At 39.1% G+C, this 23,834-nt stretch overlaps 1 protein-coding gene across 10 annotated transcripts in view; it reads right to left on the reverse strand.

The window, feature by feature from the left end:
* Window positions 1–23,834, reverse strand: part of erc2 (ELKS/RAB6-interacting/CAST family member 2) — an 846,554-nt gene that overhangs the window by 504,500 nt on the left and 318,220 nt on the right. For all 10 annotated transcript variants that reach the window (XM_087994311.1, XM_087994312.1, XM_087994315.1 and 7 more), the window contains one exon: window positions 17,908–18,075. In XM_087994311.1, the coding sequence (XP_087850437.1) occupies window positions 17,908–18,075 (168 nt within the window). The remainder of the gene's footprint in view (window positions 1–17,907; window positions 18,076–23,834) is intronic.

The following is a 23,834-nucleotide window of genomic DNA, read 5'->3' on the forward strand; positions in this document are numbered from 1 at the left end:
CACTGCAGTGTTTACAATGTACTATATTCCCTCAGTGTTACAATTTACAAATGAGTTGCTGCACGGAGTAACAAATGGAGAGATCCCAAGTCAAACAACAGACATCACTTTAAGTACGTATTTCCAGGTTTCTTTGCCAAACTGAGCCGGGTTTTTTAGAGGTTTTCCACCAGTCAATGAGATTAAATGGCTTCGGGTGGCTTAAGGTTTATCTCCACTCCATTGGATAGAGATCTTCATTATACAGGATTTTTATTAAAATGTTAACCAAAAACACAATTAGAGCTTTATTTATTTGGAGAAAGAGAAATCAATTTCAATGACATACTTTTAGTCTTTGAGAGGGTTGGTACAAAACGGACATTGTATTCTGGTGCAATCTTCCAAAGATACCAAATCAGTGTGAAAATGTAATTAAAAACATAAAATAAAATAATGGCATCAGACAGTTAAAGGTTTCAATAATAATTGAGACCAAGTAATCTATGCTACAACTTCTTAGTAACAAAATTGAATATTTTAACAATTATTGCCGAATCCGGGCCCACATACCAAAAGTTTAGCAACAGCTGCACATAACAGGGATCCAAAGTCAACTGACTATAAAGTAACCAACTCACCTCAGGCAATTCAGCATCAAAATGTCACATCTGATTCTGTCAGATCATATTTTTTGTTTATATAACACTATTTATTTGCTTTTATTTGAACTCAGTTACTAACAAACTGTACAAACAGACCACCAGAGAGGTCCCAGTATGAAACTGCATTTACACAACATGCTTGGAATCACTCCTAATGTGTTGTGATCTGTTTTGTTCATTGTATTAAATGCTGTATCATATGGAACGCATCTGTTATCATCTATACACCCACTTTAGAGGATAATTTCCCAGAGCTTCAGTTAACTTTTTCTATTGTTATTACTAGGGAAACTTGCAGAGGTTACAAGTACATGGTGACAAATGTACTTTAACAGCATCTTTCTTTTCATCCTTTACAAAAGTTTTTATTAAAGATTTATTCATAAGACATGGGCATCGCTTAAAAGTCAGCATTTATTTCCTTGTCTGCTTCAGTTTCTTCCCACAATCAAAAGGTGGATTAGGTTAGGTGGACTGGCCATGCTAAATTGCCCATAATGTCCAGGGATGTACAGGCTGGGCAGATTAGCCATAGGAAATGCAGGGTTACAGAGATAAGGTAAGAGGTGGGTCTGGGTGGGATGTGCTTCAGATGGGCCAAATGGCCTGCTTCCACACTGTAGAAATTCTATGATTCCCATCTGCCCTTGAAAAGGTAGTGGGGCAAGCTGCCTTCATACACCCACTGTGCTGTTAGGAAGGGTGGCGCAAGAATTTGACCCAACAACAGTGAAATAACTCCATATCGGAATGGCGTTCGGCTTGGAAGGAACTTGCAGGTACTGGTGTTCCCACGCATCTTCAGCCTTTGTCTCTCTGGGTGGAAAAGATTGGGGATTTGTAAAGGTTTCTTTTGGAAGAGACTTGAGAGTTACCACAGAGCATCTTGTAGATGGTACATGCTGTTGACAATGTGAATTGGTGGTGAAAGGGGTCACTGTCGAAGCTCTTGGATGTGGTACCAATCAAGTAGGTTACATTGTTCTGGACAGTGTCAAGTTTCTTGTGTTGACGGAACTGCACCCATCCACGCAAGTGGACAGTATTCCATCATATTGCCGACTTGTGCCTTGTAGAAGGTGGACAGGCTTTGGGGAGTCAGGTGGTGAGTTACCCGCCACAAGATTTATAGATTCTGAAATGTTCTTCTCGGCAAAATATTCATATGACTAGTCTAGTTCAGTTTCTAGTCAATGGCAATCTCCAGGATATTGATGGCACAGGATTCAGTGACGGCAATGTCACTGAACATCGATGGACAATGGTTAGGTTCTCTCGTTTGATATACTTACTGTCCGGCAACTCTGGATGCAAATGTTACATGCTACTTATCAGCCCAAGCCTGAATGCTGTCCAGGTTTTGTTACATATGATAAACTGCTTCAGTATCTGAGGGCTGGCAAGTGGTGCTGAACATTGAGCAATCATCAGTGAGCATCCCCATTTCTAACATTATGATGAAGGGAAGGTCATTGATGAAGCAGCTGAAGATGTTTGGACCTTGGACACTACCCTGAGTAACTCCTGCAATTCTGGGACTGAGGTGACTGACGTTTAACTTTAACCATCTTACTTTGTGCTATTATGGCTTCAACCAAAGGAAGCATTTGCCCACTGGTTTCCATCAACTCAAATAAAAGCAAAGTATTGTGGATGTTCGAGATCTGAAATAAAAACAAAGTGCTAAAGGAACTCAGAATGCATGCAAAGATAAACATAATTAACATTTTGAATCCAAGGCACCTTGTTTCAGAACAAGGTGACATGATGTCATATGACAATGGAGTCCAGAGTATTATTGATGGTTCCCAATCTGACACTTCTAATGGATCTGTCAAACTGGAGGGACAGAGCATAGCCATGGATGGTGATGATGGAGTCTCAAACATTGAGTGAGGTATGGTTCCATAAGTATGATGATGTCAGGCTATGAATAGCCCGTGGGACAGCACTTCCAATATTTGCACAATCCCGCAAATTTTAGGAAATCTTGGCATGATCTTTGCTGGGGTTTTGCCTTTGCTGTTTCCAGTGCTTTGGTCCATCTGGTTTCATTGTTTTCATCTGAACTTGCAGCAGTTGTGAAACAACAGTAACTTGCTAGGATATTTCAGAGACCAGTAATGAGTCAACCACTGTGCTGTGGCATTGGAGTTCCATTTGGGCCAGACCAGGTCAAGTCAGCAGATATATTTCATTAAAGGATATTAGTGAACCAGATGTTTTTTTTAAAGCAATCAGTAATGATTACGTCACAGTAATAAGATGAGCTTCTCCATATTTTGTTGAAATTACATTTCACCATATGCTATGGTGTGATTCAAACTCTTGCCCTCATAACATTATCCCATCTCCTATCAGAAAACACTGCTGTGATAAAACCACAATGGTACAAAACAAGATTGTACAAATCAATGGTACAATTGATTGCCAATTCAATGCAAGACTACGACATGACATGTAAGCTGTCTTCAGATGGTGGGTGTGTCAGTGTTATTTTACATTTAGTCTCAAAATTCTTTTTGTTGACTTCCCATTTGCAGGTAGCTTGCCTGCTTTGGCTTCAAAGACAAGATATTTGGGGCCTTCGGATCAGCTGAAAAGTAGCTTCCTCAGACCAAATATACTATCTACAATCCAAAGACACAGAATTGAACAGTTGAGCAAATGTTGCAGATTCTAAGCCACTTGAAGTGGTATTACAGCAGCATAAAATGTAAAAGCAGTAGCAGGTCATTCAGCCCATCAGCTGATTCCCTTACTGATTAGAAATCTCCCTAGGGCACTGCTTGTCACTGACCACTTGGGTGTTACCCTTCTTCCTGGTGGTGGAAATTGAATAAAGATTTGTACACCTGTTGTCTTTCACTGTGTCGCACACCTGCACACACACAACATGGGTGCTGGGGAAAATATAAGCACTACCGCAGTTAGGCGGTAGAGTGGGGGTAAAGAAATTTTAAAAAAGCAAAAAAAAAAAAAGAAAGATCTCTCAACCTTGAATACATTGAATGACCCAGCATCAGCAGCCCTCTGCTAGATTTACTGTCCTCCTCATCACTATCTTACATAAGCTCACATCTTCCCACATTATATTGCTTCGGCCAAGTTTTTTGGCCACTCGCTTAACTGGCCTATAACATTCTGCAGACTTTGTGTCATCCTCACTACTTGCCCTCCCACCTATTCTTGTGCCATGCTCATATTTGGCTCTAATATATTCACGTCAGTCATCCAAGTCATTAGTATACTGTAAATAATCATGGCCCGAGAACTGATTCATGTCGCACTCCAGGAGTTACAGGGTGCTATCCTGAAAAAGTCCCCTTTTCCCAACTCTGTGTTCTATTAAGCCAATCCTCTATTCGTGATAGTTTGATAAGATGTAGGAGCATAATTAGGCCATTTGGTCCATCGGGTTTGTGCCACTATTCAACCATGGCATCTATTCAGTTTCTCCTCCATTTCTTTGATTCCTATTACTCCATCTCCATTCTCATTTCCCAGTGTACTAATGTCGACTCTTGTCTATCTCACCTTTCATTTTTCTAAAACATAACTTTTGTCTCTTCTTTAATATTACTGGCTAGCCTGATATTTCATCTTCTCCCCTCTTATAGATTTTGTATTTGTCCTTTGCTGGTTTTTAAAGGTTTTCCAAATCTCTAGCTTCCCACTAATCTTCATCACATTGTAAGCTTTTCCTTTTGTATTTTTTCTTCCTTGGGATACATTTCTGCTGCACCTCCCAAATTACCTCCAGAAATTCCTGCCATTGCTCCCCCATCATCTTCCCTACGAAGCGCCCCTTCTAATCAACTCTGGCCAGCTCCTTCCACATCTCTTTGTAGCCACCTTAACTCAATTGTAATACCATTACATCTAATTCTAACCTCTCCCTCTCCAACTGCAGGATGGAGGGGGAGAGGTTGGAATATAAACTGTCATTAAATGGGATCCACCAAACTGATTTTCCCAGTTCGTCTGCACATTGAAGTCCCCCATGATTAGTGCAAGTGTGCCGTTGTTACATGCATTCTTTATCTCCTGATTTATTTTCTGCTCCAAATCCTGACCACTGTTACTGCAACTGAACTTCCCTCCCCACCGCCATAGTTTAAAGCCCTAGACGCAGCGCTAGTTATGCGATTCACCAGGAGTCTGGTCTCAGCATGATTCAGATGGAGCCACGTCCCATCAAACAAGTTCCCTCCTTCCCCAGTACTAGTGTCAATGTCCCATGAATTCAAACCCATTTCACCCATACCAATCTTTGAGTTACGCATTTATCTCTTTAATCTTATTGATCCTGTACCAATTAGCTCAGTGCTCAGGTAATAATCTGGAGATTACTACCTTTATGGTTCTGCTTTATAATTTAGCCCCTAGCTGTTTATAGTGCCTCAGCAGAACTTCTTTCCTTTTTCTATCTAGATCAGTGGTATATTAGTGAACCACAACTATTAGATCTTTTGCTTCCTGCTCCAAGTTCCACTGTAGCCTAGATGAGATATCCTGAGCCCAGGACCAGGCAGGTGATAGTCTGTGAGATTCTTGATCTCAAAGAAAATGGTGTCTATTTTCCTGACTAGACAGACATTCCTCCATATCTGCATGTGTTCAGTTTCTATGAACCAATGCAAATGATGAAATTTATGAGTGCAGAGCCTGTTGAAAATACAAGTTACAAAAGGTTAAAAATCGCGAATGCATGCGTTTTGCCACAGATGTTGACTTTTGATGCTATGTTTTGGCATGGATAGGCGAATTCGCAAGTTGTAAATTCACGGATACTCAGCATTAATGGTACTACCCCCGATTACAACTACATTTCTCTTTTCTCCCTGTTCTTGAATGGCTCCCTATACCATAGTGCTATGAGCAGTTTGCTCATTCTGCCTATGCGCTCCCCTGTCATGCAGCAAGAATTTCAAAGCTGTTACACAAGTTCAAGGACCAAAACTCCTTCAGCACTACCTTTTGTATTCCTTTCCCAGCCTCACTTGTAGTCATACCCTCCTGTCCCTGACCACTGACCGAATTTAAAGTAGCCATTCTAAGGGCCTCCTGAAACACAGCATCCATGTAACTCTCCCCGTCCCTGATGTGTTGCAGTGTTCAAAGCTTAGACATCAGCTCATCAACTCTGAACTGGAGATCCATAAGCCACCAACACTTGCTACAGATGTGATCACTATTAACCACAATGAGGTCCACCAGCTCCCAAATCATGTACGTATATTGCCTGGCCAACTATCTTAACTTTAATTTAATTACTTCTTAATTTGCTGGTCTTTTAATTTGTAACCTGTAAATATTTTCTCTATGTAAGTCTAATTTGAGAGTAATTTATAGTAAATAGTCAAATTAGAAGCATTGCCAACCAAAATCAAGCAAAATGTAGTGCCCCAACACAATGGACTCTTAAATTAAGTAGGAGAAAGTGAGGACTGCAGATGCTGGAGATCAGAGCTGAAAAATGTGTTGCTGGAAAAGCGCAGCAGGTCAAGCAGCATCCAAGGAGGAAAATCGACGTTTCGGGCATAAGCCCTTCTTCAGGATTCCTTATGCCTGAAACATCGATTCTCCTGCTCTTTGGATGCTGCCTGACCTGCTGCGCTTTTCCAGCAACACATTTTTCAGCTCTTAATAAGTAGCCTTATGAATGGTACCCTATTGAATACCTTTTGGAAATCTAAATAGAGGTTAAAGCCAGAGGTTAAAGCCAGAGATTGCTCTGAGTCAGAAGTTACTTTGTAGAACCCAACAGCAATATATTTTACATTCACTTTCTCAGACATTACATACATAGAGGGCCAGGTATCTCAGATTTTACACTAAAGTATTTGTGACAAACCTCCACTCTGTGGACCATTAAAATTATCTCAGGGTCTTGGCCAAGTAGTATAATCCTAATTTTCACATAATTGTGGTTCTTGCAAAAGTACCTAAAGGTGTGGAAACAAGGATCCAATGCTTGAATTTTATATTCTATTCAGTTTCTACTGGATACAGTTAGTATTGTCCCCAGGGTTTGCGCTGTTTAATTGAGAACTCAGTGAAAATGTGCTCAAGAAGTACTATCCCCACATCATGCATTCTCAATATTAGTTTCCCAGACTAGAGAATAGTGTATATTAGTCAGATAGTCTGCAAATAGGAACAAACATCAAGATTTGACCATTAACTTCATCAAACCAAATCATAAGAGTTAATTGGTATATAAACACCAGGCTTTCTTTATAGTTATGGCTACCTCACATTTTTGCAGCATCTCAGATGGCAAACGTCCTACTTTCAGAATGGACGTAGAACTCCAGCTGCATTAGTAAAAAATAACATGATTTGGGGTCAACTAAGGAATAAAAGGCAAGTTAAAACCATGATGGATATTAAATGGCATAGGAAAAATAGAGTAACTTATTGAAATAATTATAAATCTAATTTGAAGGGTTTATTTCAATAATATTCAAACTTAATAAATTAAGACCAAAACTCTGGAGCAAATACACCAGTGTATACATTAAGCCATCATTCATCATCACAAGCCACAAGTTGAAATCTGAAGTTTCATTGGACTGGGGAATTTGGAATTCAATGAAATGACAATGGTCACTGGTTTAAATTGAGGAAAATTCCAAAAAAGACAAAACCCTAAACTGCAATAAATAAGCTGGCTCCAAAACTTCAGCAGATAGAAATCAGGAACAAGTCACCATCTAGTTCATTAATTAAATCAATTAAGCCTGCACATCAAAGACACAAAATTAAAGTGGAACAACATTTCTATTTATGATTTCAGCAACATATTGCTCTGATATGTGAGCTAAGAAAATTCCCAGTATGTAGAGAAGATAATTTGTAAAGTAAAATCTTCATTCTGAATCTTAAAAAGCTGTGCCAAATTATACTTCAGAGTGAAAAGTTGTGCAAAACATTCACAGTCCATAACATTTATATTCAGTCTTGAAATGTGTAACAGTAGTATTTTAGCATTACCAGTAATTTTAAATGACTCAGTCACCTTTAATGAAGTGGTCAGTAAGATAAATTTGGATATATGTAATACACTGTTTTATATTCATGAGAGAGGAGGAAGGAAATAATTAAACTAAATATGTTCTGCTATGAAATCACAGGAAATAGCATTTAGCTGGAACAACTATCATGCGAAGAACAGATTTATGTCATCAGGAACAAAAGGCCACATTATACACATATGGAGAAGGTCACATAAGATACCAGAAAGCCACAGGTGCTCAGAAAAATCAATATATAACTCAAATTGGAAACAGATAGCATTTGCTTGTGATTTTTTTAAACTGTTTTCTCCAATGCTTTCTAGACACAATGATTATGCAACAAGCAGTTGATGTATATATTTTGAAATCAGTACAAGTCAACATATATTGTTTAGCAATGTAACATGGTACAGTACACACTGCTAAATGCAAAGTGATGGAAAAGCACATACAAAAATCTTTATTAAGGCACATATTTGGACAACATTTTGTGAAAAAGGAAACAATTGAGTGAAGGTTTTGACCTGCTACCACAGAAGTGTTCTTAATAGGGGCCTATATCATAATTTTCCTTGGTTTGCATTATTTTTTTGTTTTGAAACTAATTAGAATTAGTGCACTAACCAGAGGATTATAATAGATATGCAAAATGGGAATTATTTGATGCTAATGTATTTAAACAAAGTAAAGACAAAAATATTATGAACACAACCTTAAAGATTAACAGTATTGATCTCAATATTGAACGTGGCTAAAAGTGTACTTTGTCAAAATTGAATGTAACATTTATAGAATCATAATGCCCTCATCAAGAACACATTGTACCTATACTACATGGTTTACCACCTTCTCAAGGACAATTAAGAATGAGTAAAATTAAATGCTGGCATTGTCAGCAATGCCCATATCCCAAGAATAACTAAAAAAAAAGCAAACATTTGTCGAGTAGTACAGATCTTGAGTACAGCTGAAAACAGGCACTTTATTGAGTTCTTCATCTTGCTCTCATCAGGACGTTTTGCAAAAGTACCAACTCAAAGAGAAAATCAACATTTACTGTTTACGAGTGTTATGTCGCTGCCTCCTTTGGAACCACAAATTATACACCATGCAGACAAATGGTAAATCTGAACAGAAACACTTTATTAATGATGCTCACACCTCCATGGCCAGTTCTAGACTGGATCCAAGCTCCGTGCTTCTAGGTCACCTGATCAGCTCTCTTAAAGGGGCAGCACCTCAACTACATACCTAACAGAGGGGTTAGTGTTGGCAACTGGACTCTGATTAGTAGAAGTGGTACCAGGGAGAACAAACCAAATAACTCTGCCAGGCTTTGTTAACATTTTAAACCAGGTAGTTTGACTCAAATTAGTCAGGCATTACCCTGAGAAATTAATCAGTGAATGGCTGTCACTTGAGTTGAAACAGGTGGAGTGCATCTGCATATATGTTTACTATCTGTAAAGAACAAGGCTTCATATAATAAATTATGTAGCTTTTTAATACATTAAAGTGCACCAATTGATAAACCCAAATTACTTTTCAGTGTATTGCCTCTCATAGAATTATCTAACAAATATGATCCTACTGAATAATCACACTTAATGTTGGATGCTGTGTTGAGTGTTTTACAAGCAAAGGCTGGTTGGGTACAATCAGTACCTTGTTTATTGCAAAGAAATCCAAAGGGACCCAGTTTGCTACAATCAGCCAGACTTTGGGACATAAGGCCTGCATAACTGGCATCACACCAGTACCGAAAGTCAACACATTTTTCTGTGTGTTGTATGTCATGCAAAGCGTCTCAATGGCTTGAAGACAGCATCCTGTTAGTGATTAATGCCATTCATGTTGCTATTGGCAATGTGGCAGCACGAAACAGCTAGTTATACCTGTTACTTAAACTTATTTTTTATTCATTTAAAGAATGTGGGGATTGCTCGTGAGCCAGGTAATTATTGCCCATGCCTTGATGCCATTGACTAACTGGAAGTGAATTGCCTTCTTGAACCACTGCAGTTCATTTGATGTAATTACACCCACAAACCATTAGGGAAGGAGTTCCAGGATTTTGGTCTATTGATTCTGAAGGAATGGCAATCAGGGCAGCATTGGCTTGAAGGCGAACTTGGTGGTGTTTCCATGGATCTGCACCCCTTGTCATAGAATCATAAAATCCCTACAGTGTGGAAATAGGCCATTCAGCCCAACAAGTCCACACCGACCCTCTGAAGAGCATTCCACCCAGACTCTTTCCCCACCCCTCCCCTATCCCTGTAACCCCACATTTTCCATGGCTAATCTACCTAACCTATATATCCTGATCACTACCAACAATTTAACATGGTCCACCTAACCTGCACATGTTTGGACAGTGGGAGGAAACTGAAGTACCTGGAGGAAACCCACACAGACTTGGGGAGAATGTGCAAACTCCATACAGTTGCCCAAGGCTGAAATTGAACCAGGTCTATAGAGCTGTGAGGCAGCAGTGCTAACCACTGGATGTCTCAAGTACATTTGATAAGGCTGGGGCGGGGGGAAATGTAGTTTACTTGGACTTTGACAATATTTTTGATAATGTCCACATAAGATCATAAGATATTGGAGCAGAATTAGGCCATTCGGTCCAGTGAATCTGCTCTACCATTCAATCATGGCTGATCCATTTCTCAACCCAATCCTCCTGCCTTGATCCGTAACTCTGGATCTCCTTATTAATCAAGAACCTATCTCTGTCTTAAATGCACACAAAAACTTGGCCTCTGCAGTCTTCTGTGACAATGAGTTCCACAGATTAGCCACCCGCTGGCTGAAGAAATTCCTCCTAATCTCAGTTCTGAAGAGTTGGTCCTTCACTCTGGGGCTGTGCCCTTGGGTCCTAAGCTCTCCTACTAATTGAGACATCTTCTCCATGTCCACTCTATCCAGGCCCTTCAAATTTCAATCAGGTGCTTCCCTCAACCTTCCAAACTCCATTGAGTACAAACCCAGAATCTTCAACCACTCTTCATAATGACAAACCCTTAATCGCTAGGATTATTTTCATAAACCCCCTCTGCAATCCCTCCAGCACATCTTTCCTTAGATATGGAACCCAAAACTACTCTCAATAATCCAAGGGCCTTTTAAACCCCTAGCAGTACATCTCTGCTCTCGTATTCTAGCCCTCTTAAAATGATTGCCAACATTGCATTTGTGTTCCTAATTGCCAACTGAATCTGCATGTTAACCTTAAGGGAATCCTGAACTAGGACTCCCAAATCCTTTTGTACTTCAGATTTCAGAAACCTTTCCCAGTTTAGAAAATAGTCCACGCCTCTATTCTTCCTAATAATGTGCATAACCTCACAATTTCCCATATTGCATTCCACAGAATCATAGGATTTTACAGTTCAGGAGGCCATTCAACCCATCATGTTTGTACTGGTTCCCAGAAGAGCTATGCAGCTAGTTCCACTCTCTAGCCCTCTTGCCATAGCCTTCTAACTTCATCACTTCTTGTCTGCCAATTCTTTGCCCATTCTCCTAGCCTGTCCAACTTCTTCTGCAGCCTTCTTGCTTCCTCAACACTATCTGTCCTTCAAACTATCTTTGTGTCAACTGCAATCTAAGCGGCTCTAATGTTCTATCCCAGCATTTATACTCCACACCTGGCTTGCCAGTTCCAAGTACCTTCCCTCACCTTGCCTGCACAACTGTCTAATCACTTGAGTGTATCAACATTTTCGCATTTTAGGTTAATCCTTCAAAGAATATGTAGCCTCCTTATTCCTTCGAATAAAATACATTGCTTCACTATTTTGAATACTATTTGTCATTTATGCAATCAATCTGCAAGCCTGCAGAAACTTTCATTTATTTGGTGCTGTGTTCTATACTGACTGTTCTTGCCCTACAAATTTCAAAACCATACTGCAAATTTCTGTGTGCATATGTTTAACAGCAGTGGTCACAGCATTACCAATGACACCCCAATGGAAGATCACGTGACCTGGTAGCAAAGTGGAATCAGAGTTGAAAGTGCTTGACAAAGGCTCTCCTGCTCTATTTACAGTGTTACCCTGCACCAGACAGTGAATAAATGGCCAGCAGGTGGGGTCACTGATCCTTAGCTTCCAGTGAGGTGCTTATCCTCACCTGGCATGGAAGAAAGTGCTGGCATCCTGTGTGATCAGTCATCAGCCTCAAACCCAGATTTAAATTCGAGCATACCAGAATTCAGCAGCCTGCAATCAATACCCAACAGTCAGAAGAGGGGAGAATCAGGTAAGTGATTCAGCAAACCACGCTAATGTTCTTCAAACCCTAATCCCACCATTGCTTCAAATCCCACCATTGCACCTGGAGAAACACAAGTTCACTGAATAAATCTGGAATTTAAAGCTTGTCTCAGCCATAGTGCCTATGAAATCACTATCGATTGTCAAAAAGAAATATGGTATTTGTATCTGGTCTTGTGAATCTAGACCAATAGCAATGTGCATTCTTAACTGCCCTCTGAAGTGACCAACCACCACACAGTTCAAGGGCAATCAGGGAGTTGAACAAATGCTAAACTTTCCAGAGCCATCCACATCCAATTAAATATTTTTTTATTTAAAAGTCATTGAGCCCCATCATCCAGAAGTTGTCCTCAAATCTCTCGACAAAGTTGCGGTTGAAACCTGCTTATCAGCATGGCAGGAGCCAGAGTGTGGGTAGCCCATGGCTCCCTGTACTCTCTCCTCCAAGCCCCTCAAGCAAATCTTCTTCCCAACAAACTGAAGGTGACCACCTTTATCAAGAGAATGCAGCAGGGACAGGGACTTAAATCAAGTGGAAGGAAGGCAATGGCCTAATAATATTAATGCTAAACTATTAATCCAAACACCTAGGGAATGTTCTCAGGACCAGGTTTGAATTCTGCCTGGCAGATGATTATTTGAATTCAATGAAAGTCTGGAATCAAGAATGATGACGACCATGAAACAATATTTGGAAAAAAAAAAAATCTGGTTGTCTGATGTCCTTTAGGGAAGGAAAGTGCCATCCTTATCTGGTCTGGCCTATTGTGGCTCTATACCCACAGTAATGTGGTTGACTCTTAACTGCCCTCTGACCAATTAAGGGTGGTCAACAATGTCACATCAATGAACTAATCAAGAAAAACATAGGTGCAACTCCTGGCCCAGAAGAATTTTGCAATATAATGACAAAAAACCTTGGGGATGGAGAATCTCTAGCTTGTCTTAAGACATGATCCTTTGTTGAAAATGCTGCTTTTCATTTTTGGAGACTTGGAGGTGAGAAATAGATGATGAAGATAATATATCACAGATCACTGTTATTAAAGGAGTCACTGACTTCTGGCAGCCTCAGTTAATTTAGCACTGAACACTGATCCACACCTAAATTGGCACCTACAGTAGTTAAGCAATCAAAATTCCAAGAATCCTCCTGAAATGCGTGTGGAGTGAGCACATCACTTCGTCTAACAGATGATGATTGTCTGCTGAGCAACATTGTTACTTCCCAAACCCAACCTGTACAGAAACAGCAGTGTAAAACAAGGTCACAATTACTACAATTCAATGAGAGATTTACTGCTCTAGCTTTCCTATAAATCAAAAAACTAATACAAATTTCTGTTCCTTAACTTGTACAAAAAAAAGCCCACATGATTCTGTATCCTGCAGAGATGAGAGTGCATGGATCCAGGCACAGTGATGCTGATCGTGGCTGTTGCTTTCTGTCTCCATCTGGCATCTGGGTGGGTATATGATTAGGAAGGGTTTTTAGGGATATGGGCCAAATGCTAGTAAATGGGATTAGATCAGTTAGAATATTTGGTCAACATGGACGAGTTGGACTAAAGTGTCTGGTTCCATAGTGTACAACTATATGACTCTAGAGCCTCAGGCACCAATTACTGACACTCTGAGCTATGGAAGATCAGACCTATGCTGAGCACCAAGATGATGATAAACCCCTGCTGCCATCCATCAGGCAGCTGATGCTGGAGTTCAGTCTAAACTGTGTGAAGATCTGACAGAGTTTTCAGAGGGCATATCTGCCCCAGTTCAGGGAATGGAAGTGTCCATCCATCTGCAATCACCTATAAGCAAGCTTGTGTGGCCTTTTCAATCGAGTAACTGTGATTTTCATGAAAAGCCAGAACCAGCTGGCTAGACATTGGCTGCTGGAGATGAGTCAGCTCTGATCTCCAGCATCTGCAGTCCTCACTTTCTCCTGCTGGAGATGAGTACAGATCTACATATCATTACTTTGTCTCAAAGTGGAAGGAAGTACCTAATCGTTGAATTGCACTTGACCATTATATGTGTGCTTAGCATTTGCACATTATAGAATCATGTGGACAAGTAGTCTGAGTTTACAGCAGAGTAAGATCAGTGGTTTGAGTGTGCTTGGAGTATGGATGTGTATTTGATTGCATATTTAAAATGCTCCAAGTAGCTGAAGTGCACAAGTATATATATTCATCTTCTCTTTCTTCTCTATCTTGTCAAATCCGCCAACAATCTCCTCAGATCTGCTAGGATGCTTTGGTGACTCATTGCTTTTTCATCTTGCACCTTGGCTGAAGTTGCGTCACACTCAAAGTGTTTTCAGCAGTCAGGCCTCCCCTCTCAGCAGTACCAGGTTGTGTAAAGCACAGGAGACCACCACTATCCAGGAGACCTTTGCTGGGACACACTGAGGAGCACCACCCGACCTGTCCAGGCGCTGAACTCTCAACCCGTGGAGATCAATGGTTAACAAATTCATCATCGTCAGTGCATGAGGGCTGGTGAAAAATTGTAGTAGGTGGGGTGGCAGGGAATGTAGGATTTGTGGTTTGTCCCGAAGTTACAAACAAAAACGCGCAGAATCCACTAGCAGCGATTGCTGATGTCTTGGAGAGACAGGAGATGGAATTCCGTTCCAGATTGGTCCATGAAAGGCTTGACAGCCAATGCACGCTGTAACTGAGGCCTTGGACCTTGCAGTCTAGTAATAGCACTGAAACGTTTGGTACTCTTGAGCAAACTATCCATGAGCTCAGAAATTAGTGCAGTTGTTTGGAGATGTGGACATTTCTGGCACTCTGACATTTGGAGGTAGCATGTTCTTTGCTTTAAGATCTGGCCACAGGGAGCCATTGATTGCACTGATTGATTATGATCCCTTGCTACAGCGTTCTGTCCCTATCCCATCATCAGATTGCCCCTGAAAGCAACGAGGAGTTTGCTGTTGCCTCAATCCATGTGCCCATCTCACTCTTGCCATCAGGTTCTCTCTGCAGGAGGAACCTCTTTTGAAATGAAATATACCCATGTCACATGGGCACCACTAGAAACCGAAACGTTGTTTCTCCTGCTCCTCAGATGCTGCCGGACCTGCTGTGTTTTCCCAGCAACACACTCTCGACTCATTTCTGAGAGTCCTCCACCAGTAACATGATCTCACAGATACCTCAAACCCAAATCAACAGCTACCTCATTTTCTTCAGAATAAAAAAAACTGTACAGATGTCAAGCACAGCAACACCAATCTCAACCATCTACTGTCATTATTTAAAAGCTGCCAAACCTTTGCCCCACAACCTGCATCCCTTTATGCTTACCAAAAAAAAGCCATGGTCCCTTCACTGTCTCTACTACCTCTTACTGCATTTTTTTTTCAAATCACAAGAAGGGTGCCCAAGTATCTCGCAGTGCATTGCTTATAAATGTGTGTCTCCACTTGATCAGTCAATTTTACAGCTTCGTCTGGAGACAAAGTAATTATTCAGGATCTGCATAATTTCAACATTAGCATCTATGATTAATATTAGAATTAATAGGAGAGATAATGAAAAAGACGATGATCTGGAGAACTACAGAATGCAGTTGAAGATGCAGGAGGAGGAGGTGATACATTTTGGAAGATCCAATTCAAGAACGAACTATTTTGTAAATGGAAAAGCCCTGGGGAAAATTTATATAGAGAGAGATCTGGGTGTTCAGGTCCATTGTACCCTGAAGGTGACAACGCAGGTCAATAGTGGTCAAGGCGACATATGGCATGCTTTCCTTCATCAGACGGGGTATTGAGTGCAAGAGTTAGCAGGTCATGTTACACTTGTATAAGACTTTGGTTCTCCACATTTGGAATACTGCGCACAGTTTTAGTCTCCACATTACCAAAAGGATATAGATGCTTTGGAGAGGTTGCACAGGAGGTTCATCAAGATGCTGCCTGGTATGGAGGGTGCTAGCTATGAGGACAGGTTGCACAGATTAGGCTTATTTTTGTAAAAAAGACTAAGGTTGTGGGGAGATCTGATTGAGGTCTACAAAATCATGAGAGGTATAGACAGGGTGGATAACAAGAAGATTTTTCCCCCCCAAGAGTGTGGGACTCAATTACTAGGGGTCACAAGTTCAAGCACAGGCTTGGAGGGCCGAAGGGCCTATTTCTGCGCTGTAATTTTCTTTGTTCTTCACTAAGCTGGAGTAAACAATGACAGGAAGCTTCAGAAAAGGGAAAATGTTACTCAAGAGAAAAACACTGATGAAAAAAGTGAGTGCAAATTAATGACAAGGTGAAAAACTGTGGAAAGGCAAAAACTAGAAGGTGCATTAGGAAATTCAATGAAGCAATTATGAAGTTATTTTTATGGCAAACATCAAGCTGACAGGAATGCAACTAGTCTAAAAGGAGTAGAGATTCAAAATGCTGCAGATGTTATGAGAAGAGAACATAACAAGTGCCTTGATAAGCAGCATTATGTTTTAAAACTAGATGAAACAGACTGTTTTCTGAATTATTAATGAACTTTGGAAAAGGCAGAGTGTGAGCTAACAAAATTAGGATGACAAGTGAATGGCTGGAAAATGGATGCTAGCTGAATGGAATTTGATTTATAAATAATAGATTGTACTGAGCTGATTGGTGAACTTATTAGCCCCGTATAAGGGGGATCACTGAGAAAGGCTTTCCTTAGACTCAAAATATTTTTCATTGAAATTAGATGCAAAGCAACAGTGAAGGGCTCAGGCCCAAAATGACGATTCTTCTGCTCCTCGAATGCTGCCTGCTGTGCTCTTCCAGCACCACACTCTTGACTGCAAAGTAATAGTGCCAAATATTGTGAAAATAATGATAGGAAAGGAGACCCAAGTCCAGGCAAAGAAATAAAATAAAAATGGATTAAAAAATTCAAAGAAAAATATAGGCCAACATTAAGCATCTCAAATGCTCAACTTAAAGATGCAAAAAAGCAATGTTAATGGTGTTGTAGAAATTATTTCATTGCAGAAGCAAACTACTGCAGACGGTAGAAATCTGAAATTGGAACAGGAAGTTCATAAACACTCATTAGGTCAGACAGACAGAAAAATTAAAAAGACGGTGGGATTATCTTCTACATTCAATGAAACCTGCAACTTAAATAAAGTCAGTTGACACCCTGAAGAAGCCACAAAATAAAACTGGCTTCAGTTAATGGCAGACAAGGATCAGAATTAATAGAAAATGTACGTTTCGCGATATGAAACGAGGTATCCGTAAAATCAGTGTTAACGCAATAATAACTGACTTTACATCAATCCAGTGCAAGTTGGAATACCTTACTAGAAATAAAGCAACAAAACCAGACCTGCAATTTTGGCACAAAATTTCTCTGGCCCATTGTGACAAGGACTACGATAAAGAATAACTTGCATCTTGATCTGGTTTACAATAGCAGTCAGAATAGCATCCATAAATTAGCAGCGGAGCAAACACAATGATTAAATGTTATCAGGTTTATGCATCAGCAAGCTTCAGGCCACATGGATGTGTGATATTTATGACCACTTAATTCATCATGAGGGGCACCTAAAAAATAAAGCAACCATGCCTTACAATACTGAGCACTTATTTTGAAAGCTCAATGCTTTAGTGGAGAGCATGAAATGCCATAGACTGAAGTAAAACTGACAAAGAGGATTTCTTCTTCACAGAACATCCAGCACGTGATGATGATGATTTTTGGCTAGAATAAGAAAAAAAAAACTTATGGAAATACTAAATTCTGCATCAATTAAACTTGATGGGCTGATGACTCTCATCTTAAACCTTTAGTACATTCTTGGTATTGGATCTCAGAAGTTCCTTTGATTGGCACTATAGTTTAGATACATAACAAACACACCAAAAAATAATGTTCTAACTGCAACTTTAACAGTGAAAAGAAACCCATCACTTACTAAACTCTTAGGTTGAAGGCCTACCTTCTTTTGGAGGACATTGATCTTTCTCTCTTTCACTTCCAGCATATCTTTCATATCACGTATCTCTCCTGCTAGTGTTCCTTTTTCTTCTGTAAGATCTTGCAGCTGTTTTGTCTTTTTGTTAAGAAAGCTTTCTTTTTCCTCAAGTCGCAACCTCAAAGCATCAACCTGGGAAAGAAAACAGACATATATAATACAGTCTCTAAAATACCCATGATCCTAACATGAAATTTACTGCTATAGCAAAAGGAAGAAACTGTTTTGTTATTCTTGTTATAACTGTTGTAATGTTAAGTATATGATCCTGTGTTCATAACATGAATACAGTTTCAATATCTCATATGGAATAACCACACTGCACCAAATTTCAGTTGTATAGGTTACACAGAAATAACTACAAATGCAGCAGACTGCTTGATCCAACTACTTGGTTTTCATGATTATCTTTCAGATGAGTACTCGTCTCAATTCCAGATACTTGCATAGATCCCATCCCTAATCATTTTCTCTCAATTTCCTTTAGCAATTCACTTAACCTAATCTTAAACTAGTGACATGGCCTTGACATCACTCAGTTCTGCTTCCTCAAGAAGCATTTCTTATTTCAATACCAAAACTCTTACATTTAACATTAGATCCAAATCTCTGTATTCTGAGCTTTCACCCATCAGATACAAAGTGCTAGGGAAACTCAGCAGTTCTGGCAGCAGCTGTGGAGACAAAAACAGTGAACACCGAGTCCAATGGCTATTCTCTGAACAAATGGATTAAAAATACTGTTTTTTTTCTCTCCATTACTGTGCCAGTCCTGCTGAGCTTCTCCTGCACTATTTTACATCTCCGGCATTGACAGTATTTTGCTTTGAAAAGTTAAAACAATGGATCAAAGTATTTATTGACATGTCTTACTTTTAGTTCTGAAAGGTCTTCTTCTATAAAAGGTGTTGCGACAGAAATGATAACTATGAAATAATTACTGATTACTGTAAAACCCATCACATTCAGAAATACCCATCAGGGAAATAAAATTGCCCTCCTTACCTGGTCTGGCCTATGTGTCATTCCAGACCAACAGCAATGTGGTTGACTCTCAAAAATGGCCTGTCAGGTCATTAAGTTGTATCAATCACTAAAACCTCCAAAAAAAAATTGAAATTGGATGTAGCACCGAACACCAACTCAGTCCAGTTGACCCTACAAACTCTTTCTTGCCAACATCTGAGGGTCATTGCCAATAATAGGAGAGCTGTCACTCAGACAGGTTCAGCAACAGCCTCACAGTCATGCTCTCAGAATCACACCTCAGTGCCAGGAATTGCCTGGCACTGAGGTGTGATTGTTACATGCCATTTGTCAACCTAAGCCTGGACACTGTCCAGGCTCTTGTGGTATTTGGATTCAGACTGCTTCAACCTCTGCAGTTTCATGAATGGTGCCAAACACAATGCAGTAATCAGTGAACATTCACAGTTAAGAACATATGACAAAAGCAAGGTAATTGATGAAGCAGCTGAAGATTGATGGGCCAGCATAATCTTCCAAAGAACCCCTAGAGTGGTGTCCTGGAGCTGAGATGACTGACCACCAACAATCATAGTCATCTTCTTTGAGGTAATTGTAGTTTTAACCAGCAAATGCTAGCTTAAAATCCTATTGTGTTATGGTAGCTACTTCCATGATTCTTACCCATCATACTTACCTGATCTATTTACACTTAGCCACACATAATAGCACCCTTAATTTTGTATACAAACATATAGCTTAAAATACTTTAGCTTCAGAAATTCCATTAATTCTCTACTTTTACACTTTTGTCATCTCAAATAATAAGTGTATATCAAAAGTTTCCAAGAATAATGCTACACCTACTCATCTCCTTGATCCATCAACAGATTTCCTTGTGTCCCTGAAACAATTAGTGGAGATGTTACACAATTATCATTCCTTTTCAATCTTTAACCACTAAAGTATCAACTTAGTTTGAAACACACTTTTTTTCATACATTGATTCTTTTTTGTTCTGCACTGTCTTTACATTTTGTTTAAAATCCACCCAAAGAGGAGAAATAGCACTACATTAGTCCTAATATAACAAGGACCTGAAGACTAGGTGATCATTATGATCAGAACAACATCCTCCAATCTACGATAACATCCCATTAATACAATTTATCATAAATTCAAACCTGATCAATTCTTCAACTGTCAACTCATGCCAATGTTTTGATTTACATTATGAAAAGTATTAAGCACTAGTGGCATGATTACAGGCAACAAATGCAGTGTTTTACTACTTCCCGATTCACTTTGTCATGCCTCTGGATCATAATCCGAATCAATTATGGACAGATTGAGCTCTCAGTTCTGCCATGTTTTTCAGAGAAAAGGATAAAGCCAAAAGATGACTGAAGTAAATCCAATGACTCTCTGGAGTTCAGGAATGATATTCATGAAGGTGACAAAAAGTCCTCTGAAGGGAAAAAATATACTCCAAATTGAACTGTCATCTCCTGTGAGTATCTCAGACTGTGACGAAAATGGTGGACAAAGGACAGTAGTTTAGGCAACAGACTTGTTTGCAATTTTCCTTTTCAGAAGTACAAACGGATAGAGGTTAAAACCAAGCTTGAAATCTGGTATGTTAGTGGACTAAGGTACTCCGTGTACTAGCCTGTATTCAAGTGCCAATGTCCTGTTAAAATCACAGTCAAAGCACTTCTTATTCCTCATCCTGATGTGGAGGTGCCGGTGTTGGATTGGGTTGGACAAGGTCAGAAGTCAGATGATACCAGATTATGGTCTACAGGTTGATTTAAAATCACAAGCTTTCGAAGCATTGTCCCTTCATCATTTTATCTGAAGAGGCAATACACTGAAAGCTTGTGGTTTCAAATAAACCTGTTGGACCATAACCTCACGTCATCTGACTTCTGACCCTATTCCAGATCTGTACATGTTGCATTTTTATTCCTTCTCACTTTAAGTAATAAACTCTCTCTCTTTCTCTAACTCAAGGCTGCAGGTTAAATTGGCTCCTTTTAAAAACTAAATTCCTTTGGGAGAAAGGAATCCACAAGAGAAGGGATCCTTCAATTAGATATTCAGAATTTATACACACCAGGGATCCAGATATTACACTGGAACCACTAACAAGAGATTTTTCACAAATAGGAGAGCTGGATTAAGAAGTCCATTTCCTTTGCCAGGCTGGCTACTAACTGAAAAACCCAATCAACTCCAAAGTAGAAGCTGCAAACAACATTCATAAACCAAGGCAAAGTGGCTACAGTAAACAAATAGTTATCACTAGACACGTGACCTTTAGAAACTGCCTTGTTAAAAAAAAGTGTCAATATCTTTTTATTGCTCTATTTGAAAAAATGTCCAGGCATCCACAACCCTTCAAACTCAAGTCCACAAAAAATATTATACATGAAGCTACCTTAAAAATTATTTCCCTAGTTATATTATTAAACTATATCTTGATCAGTCCAACAATGACATCTTTGGGGGTGTGCTAATGCCATAAACCATAGTGTAATTGGCATAAGATTAACTGGAAGACCGTCACCAGTTGTAACCTGACTTTAAATTCCAAAGGCCTTAAGTGATACAATAGACTATCTATCAACTTGTACTACTCAAAAGAAGGTCAATATCCCTCAGCAATTTTTCATAGATCATTATGAACAATCTTCACTGAGCTCCCTAGGTAAGACATCCAAATGAAATACCTCAAATTTCTAATAGGATCTGAAAACATACATTTTAAATTTTGCCCTCTACCACGAAAAAAGGAATATTCTTTCCCAATAATCAAGATACTGAAATTTCAATACACGTCATGCAAACCACATAATTGCACAGCACACTTAGGATCCATCCAAATTGTAGCAACAACTATTATTTATTGTGTCACACATCTTGGTTCCAAGCTACAACTGCATTTGGTTGATGTTCCCCTGCAGAGAAAGATACCAGACAGACAAGTTTGAAGAACTCACCTCAGGAAGAAACTTGACAGTGAACGGATGCTTTACTGACTCAAACAAAACTGAAGTATCATCCCAATTAAAATTTTTCAAGATAGTAATTCATTTAATAATTGCTGGATGTCTGCTCCCGCTGCCTCTCTCTTTCCCCAAGTGTTGCAACCAAAGTCAGATTCCTGAAACTTTTCCTTCTGCCTCCCCAAAGGCAACAAAAAATGCACTTTAATGTACTCATGGCTTTAATCATTTTCTAACTTTAAGGTCATATTAGTGGCTGGTCACTAATTGCTAATTTAGTGAAACTATTCAAGTTAATAGCACAGATCTATCATCTTAGCCAGTCAATTTGCTTCTATTTTTCTTACCAAGAATCTGCATATCTTCTGTTTTCATCAAAATCTGTGCAAATTAGCCAACGGGAATTAAGTTCCACTACAAATGTTCATTTAAAAGAAAACTAAATATTGCTATTGGGCAAGATTACCAAACAGAATTCTTGCAACCCTATTTCTACATTATGTATTCAATTATTATGATTTTTAAGATAAAAAGACAATTTGAGAAGATCAACACATGATCAACAAAACCAAATATGGTTTCCTTATATGGTTTCATTCTTTACTGAATCTACTAATGACAGCATATTCACAGCTTGCAATACTTTATTAAAACTTGAAATATTTCACAATTTTTCCACAAAAGATGAAAATAATATTTCACTACAGCTACTAAAAAGAAAGAACATTCAATTAAGTGGTTATATTGAAGCAGAGGGCTGGAGGGAAAAAACTATTATCTTTGAGAATAAAATATTTCTGTTGTTACTCAGGGTGGGAAATGTACAATGAGATTTCTCAGCTGCTAGCTCAGTAAATTAGGAATGAAGCTTAGGTTCAAACCATGTTAGACTTGCACATCAGTGCTTAAAAGCCAGCTTTTGCCAAAGTTTTAGTTGCTACATGGAGCTCATGTTTGCATTTCACTGCTGTGGTTAGCATTGGAACTCACCCAATACTCACCAGCTACTATGAAATCCTTCATTTCCATGCAACCAGTGTTTGCTTTTCATATAAATTGCGATTGTGTGAAATAGAAACATTCGAAAGGAAGTTTTAACTGTAATGTGTGGTAGCATACTGAAAGCAATTTCTGCACACAAAATGTAATATGACCAACAAAAGTTAATTTTTAAATCCTGTGATAGAAAGAGATCGATTTTTAATTTAGGTTCATTTTGGGGAGCAATTTTATTTTCTATACATTTATTTAAAAAAAAGTATGCTTGACTTTACTGAGACCAACAGCTGCATTAACAGAACTCAGAATCAGAAAGATATGTTTATTAGCCCAATGCATATTTAAGAGGACATGTTATTTTGATTTGTTAACCTAACAACCTGAGAAGCACAACCTAAGCCACATCAGCTGAAATTTACCAAGAAACATGGTAGTCACAGTGTTCTTAGTGAAGCAAGAAACATCTTAGCCAAAAGCAAAAGTTATGAGACACAACTGAGGCAAACCTGGATTCAGTACTATATCGCGTGTACATCTGCCAATAATGCAATATTAAAAAAAAGATATTGTCCTTGGATGTTCCAAAGGTAAATAAATACACACAAATGACATATCCTATTTATTAATCAGACATGATTCCACCTATCCACAGGATTTTGATCACATTTTGACAAAGGTAGTCACATGCATTTATGGCTGGAACCAACAAAATGATGTTGCATTCCAAATGTGAAGGAATTGCAACAATGAAGGTTTTCATCTTTCTTCTATCAAGTTAATGCTATTCACATCATGTTGTTGCCTAAACACTGCCCTATGTAAGATAAAATCAAAAAGCAGATTTCAATAATCTTGGTTTGGCAAAAGATGAAGTCGAAATAAGATCGAAGAGATTTATAATTCCTGCTTGGCCAACTT

Source organism: Chiloscyllium plagiosum, unplaced genomic scaffold (assembly GCF_037043375.1).
Source record: "Chiloscyllium plagiosum isolate Xiang-an unplaced genomic scaffold, Cpla_swu_hap1 HiC_scaffold_14, whole genome shotgun sequence".
In the NCBI taxonomy this organism is placed as follows: Eukaryota; Metazoa; Chordata; class Chondrichthyes; order Orectolobiformes; family Hemiscylliidae; genus Chiloscyllium; species Chiloscyllium plagiosum.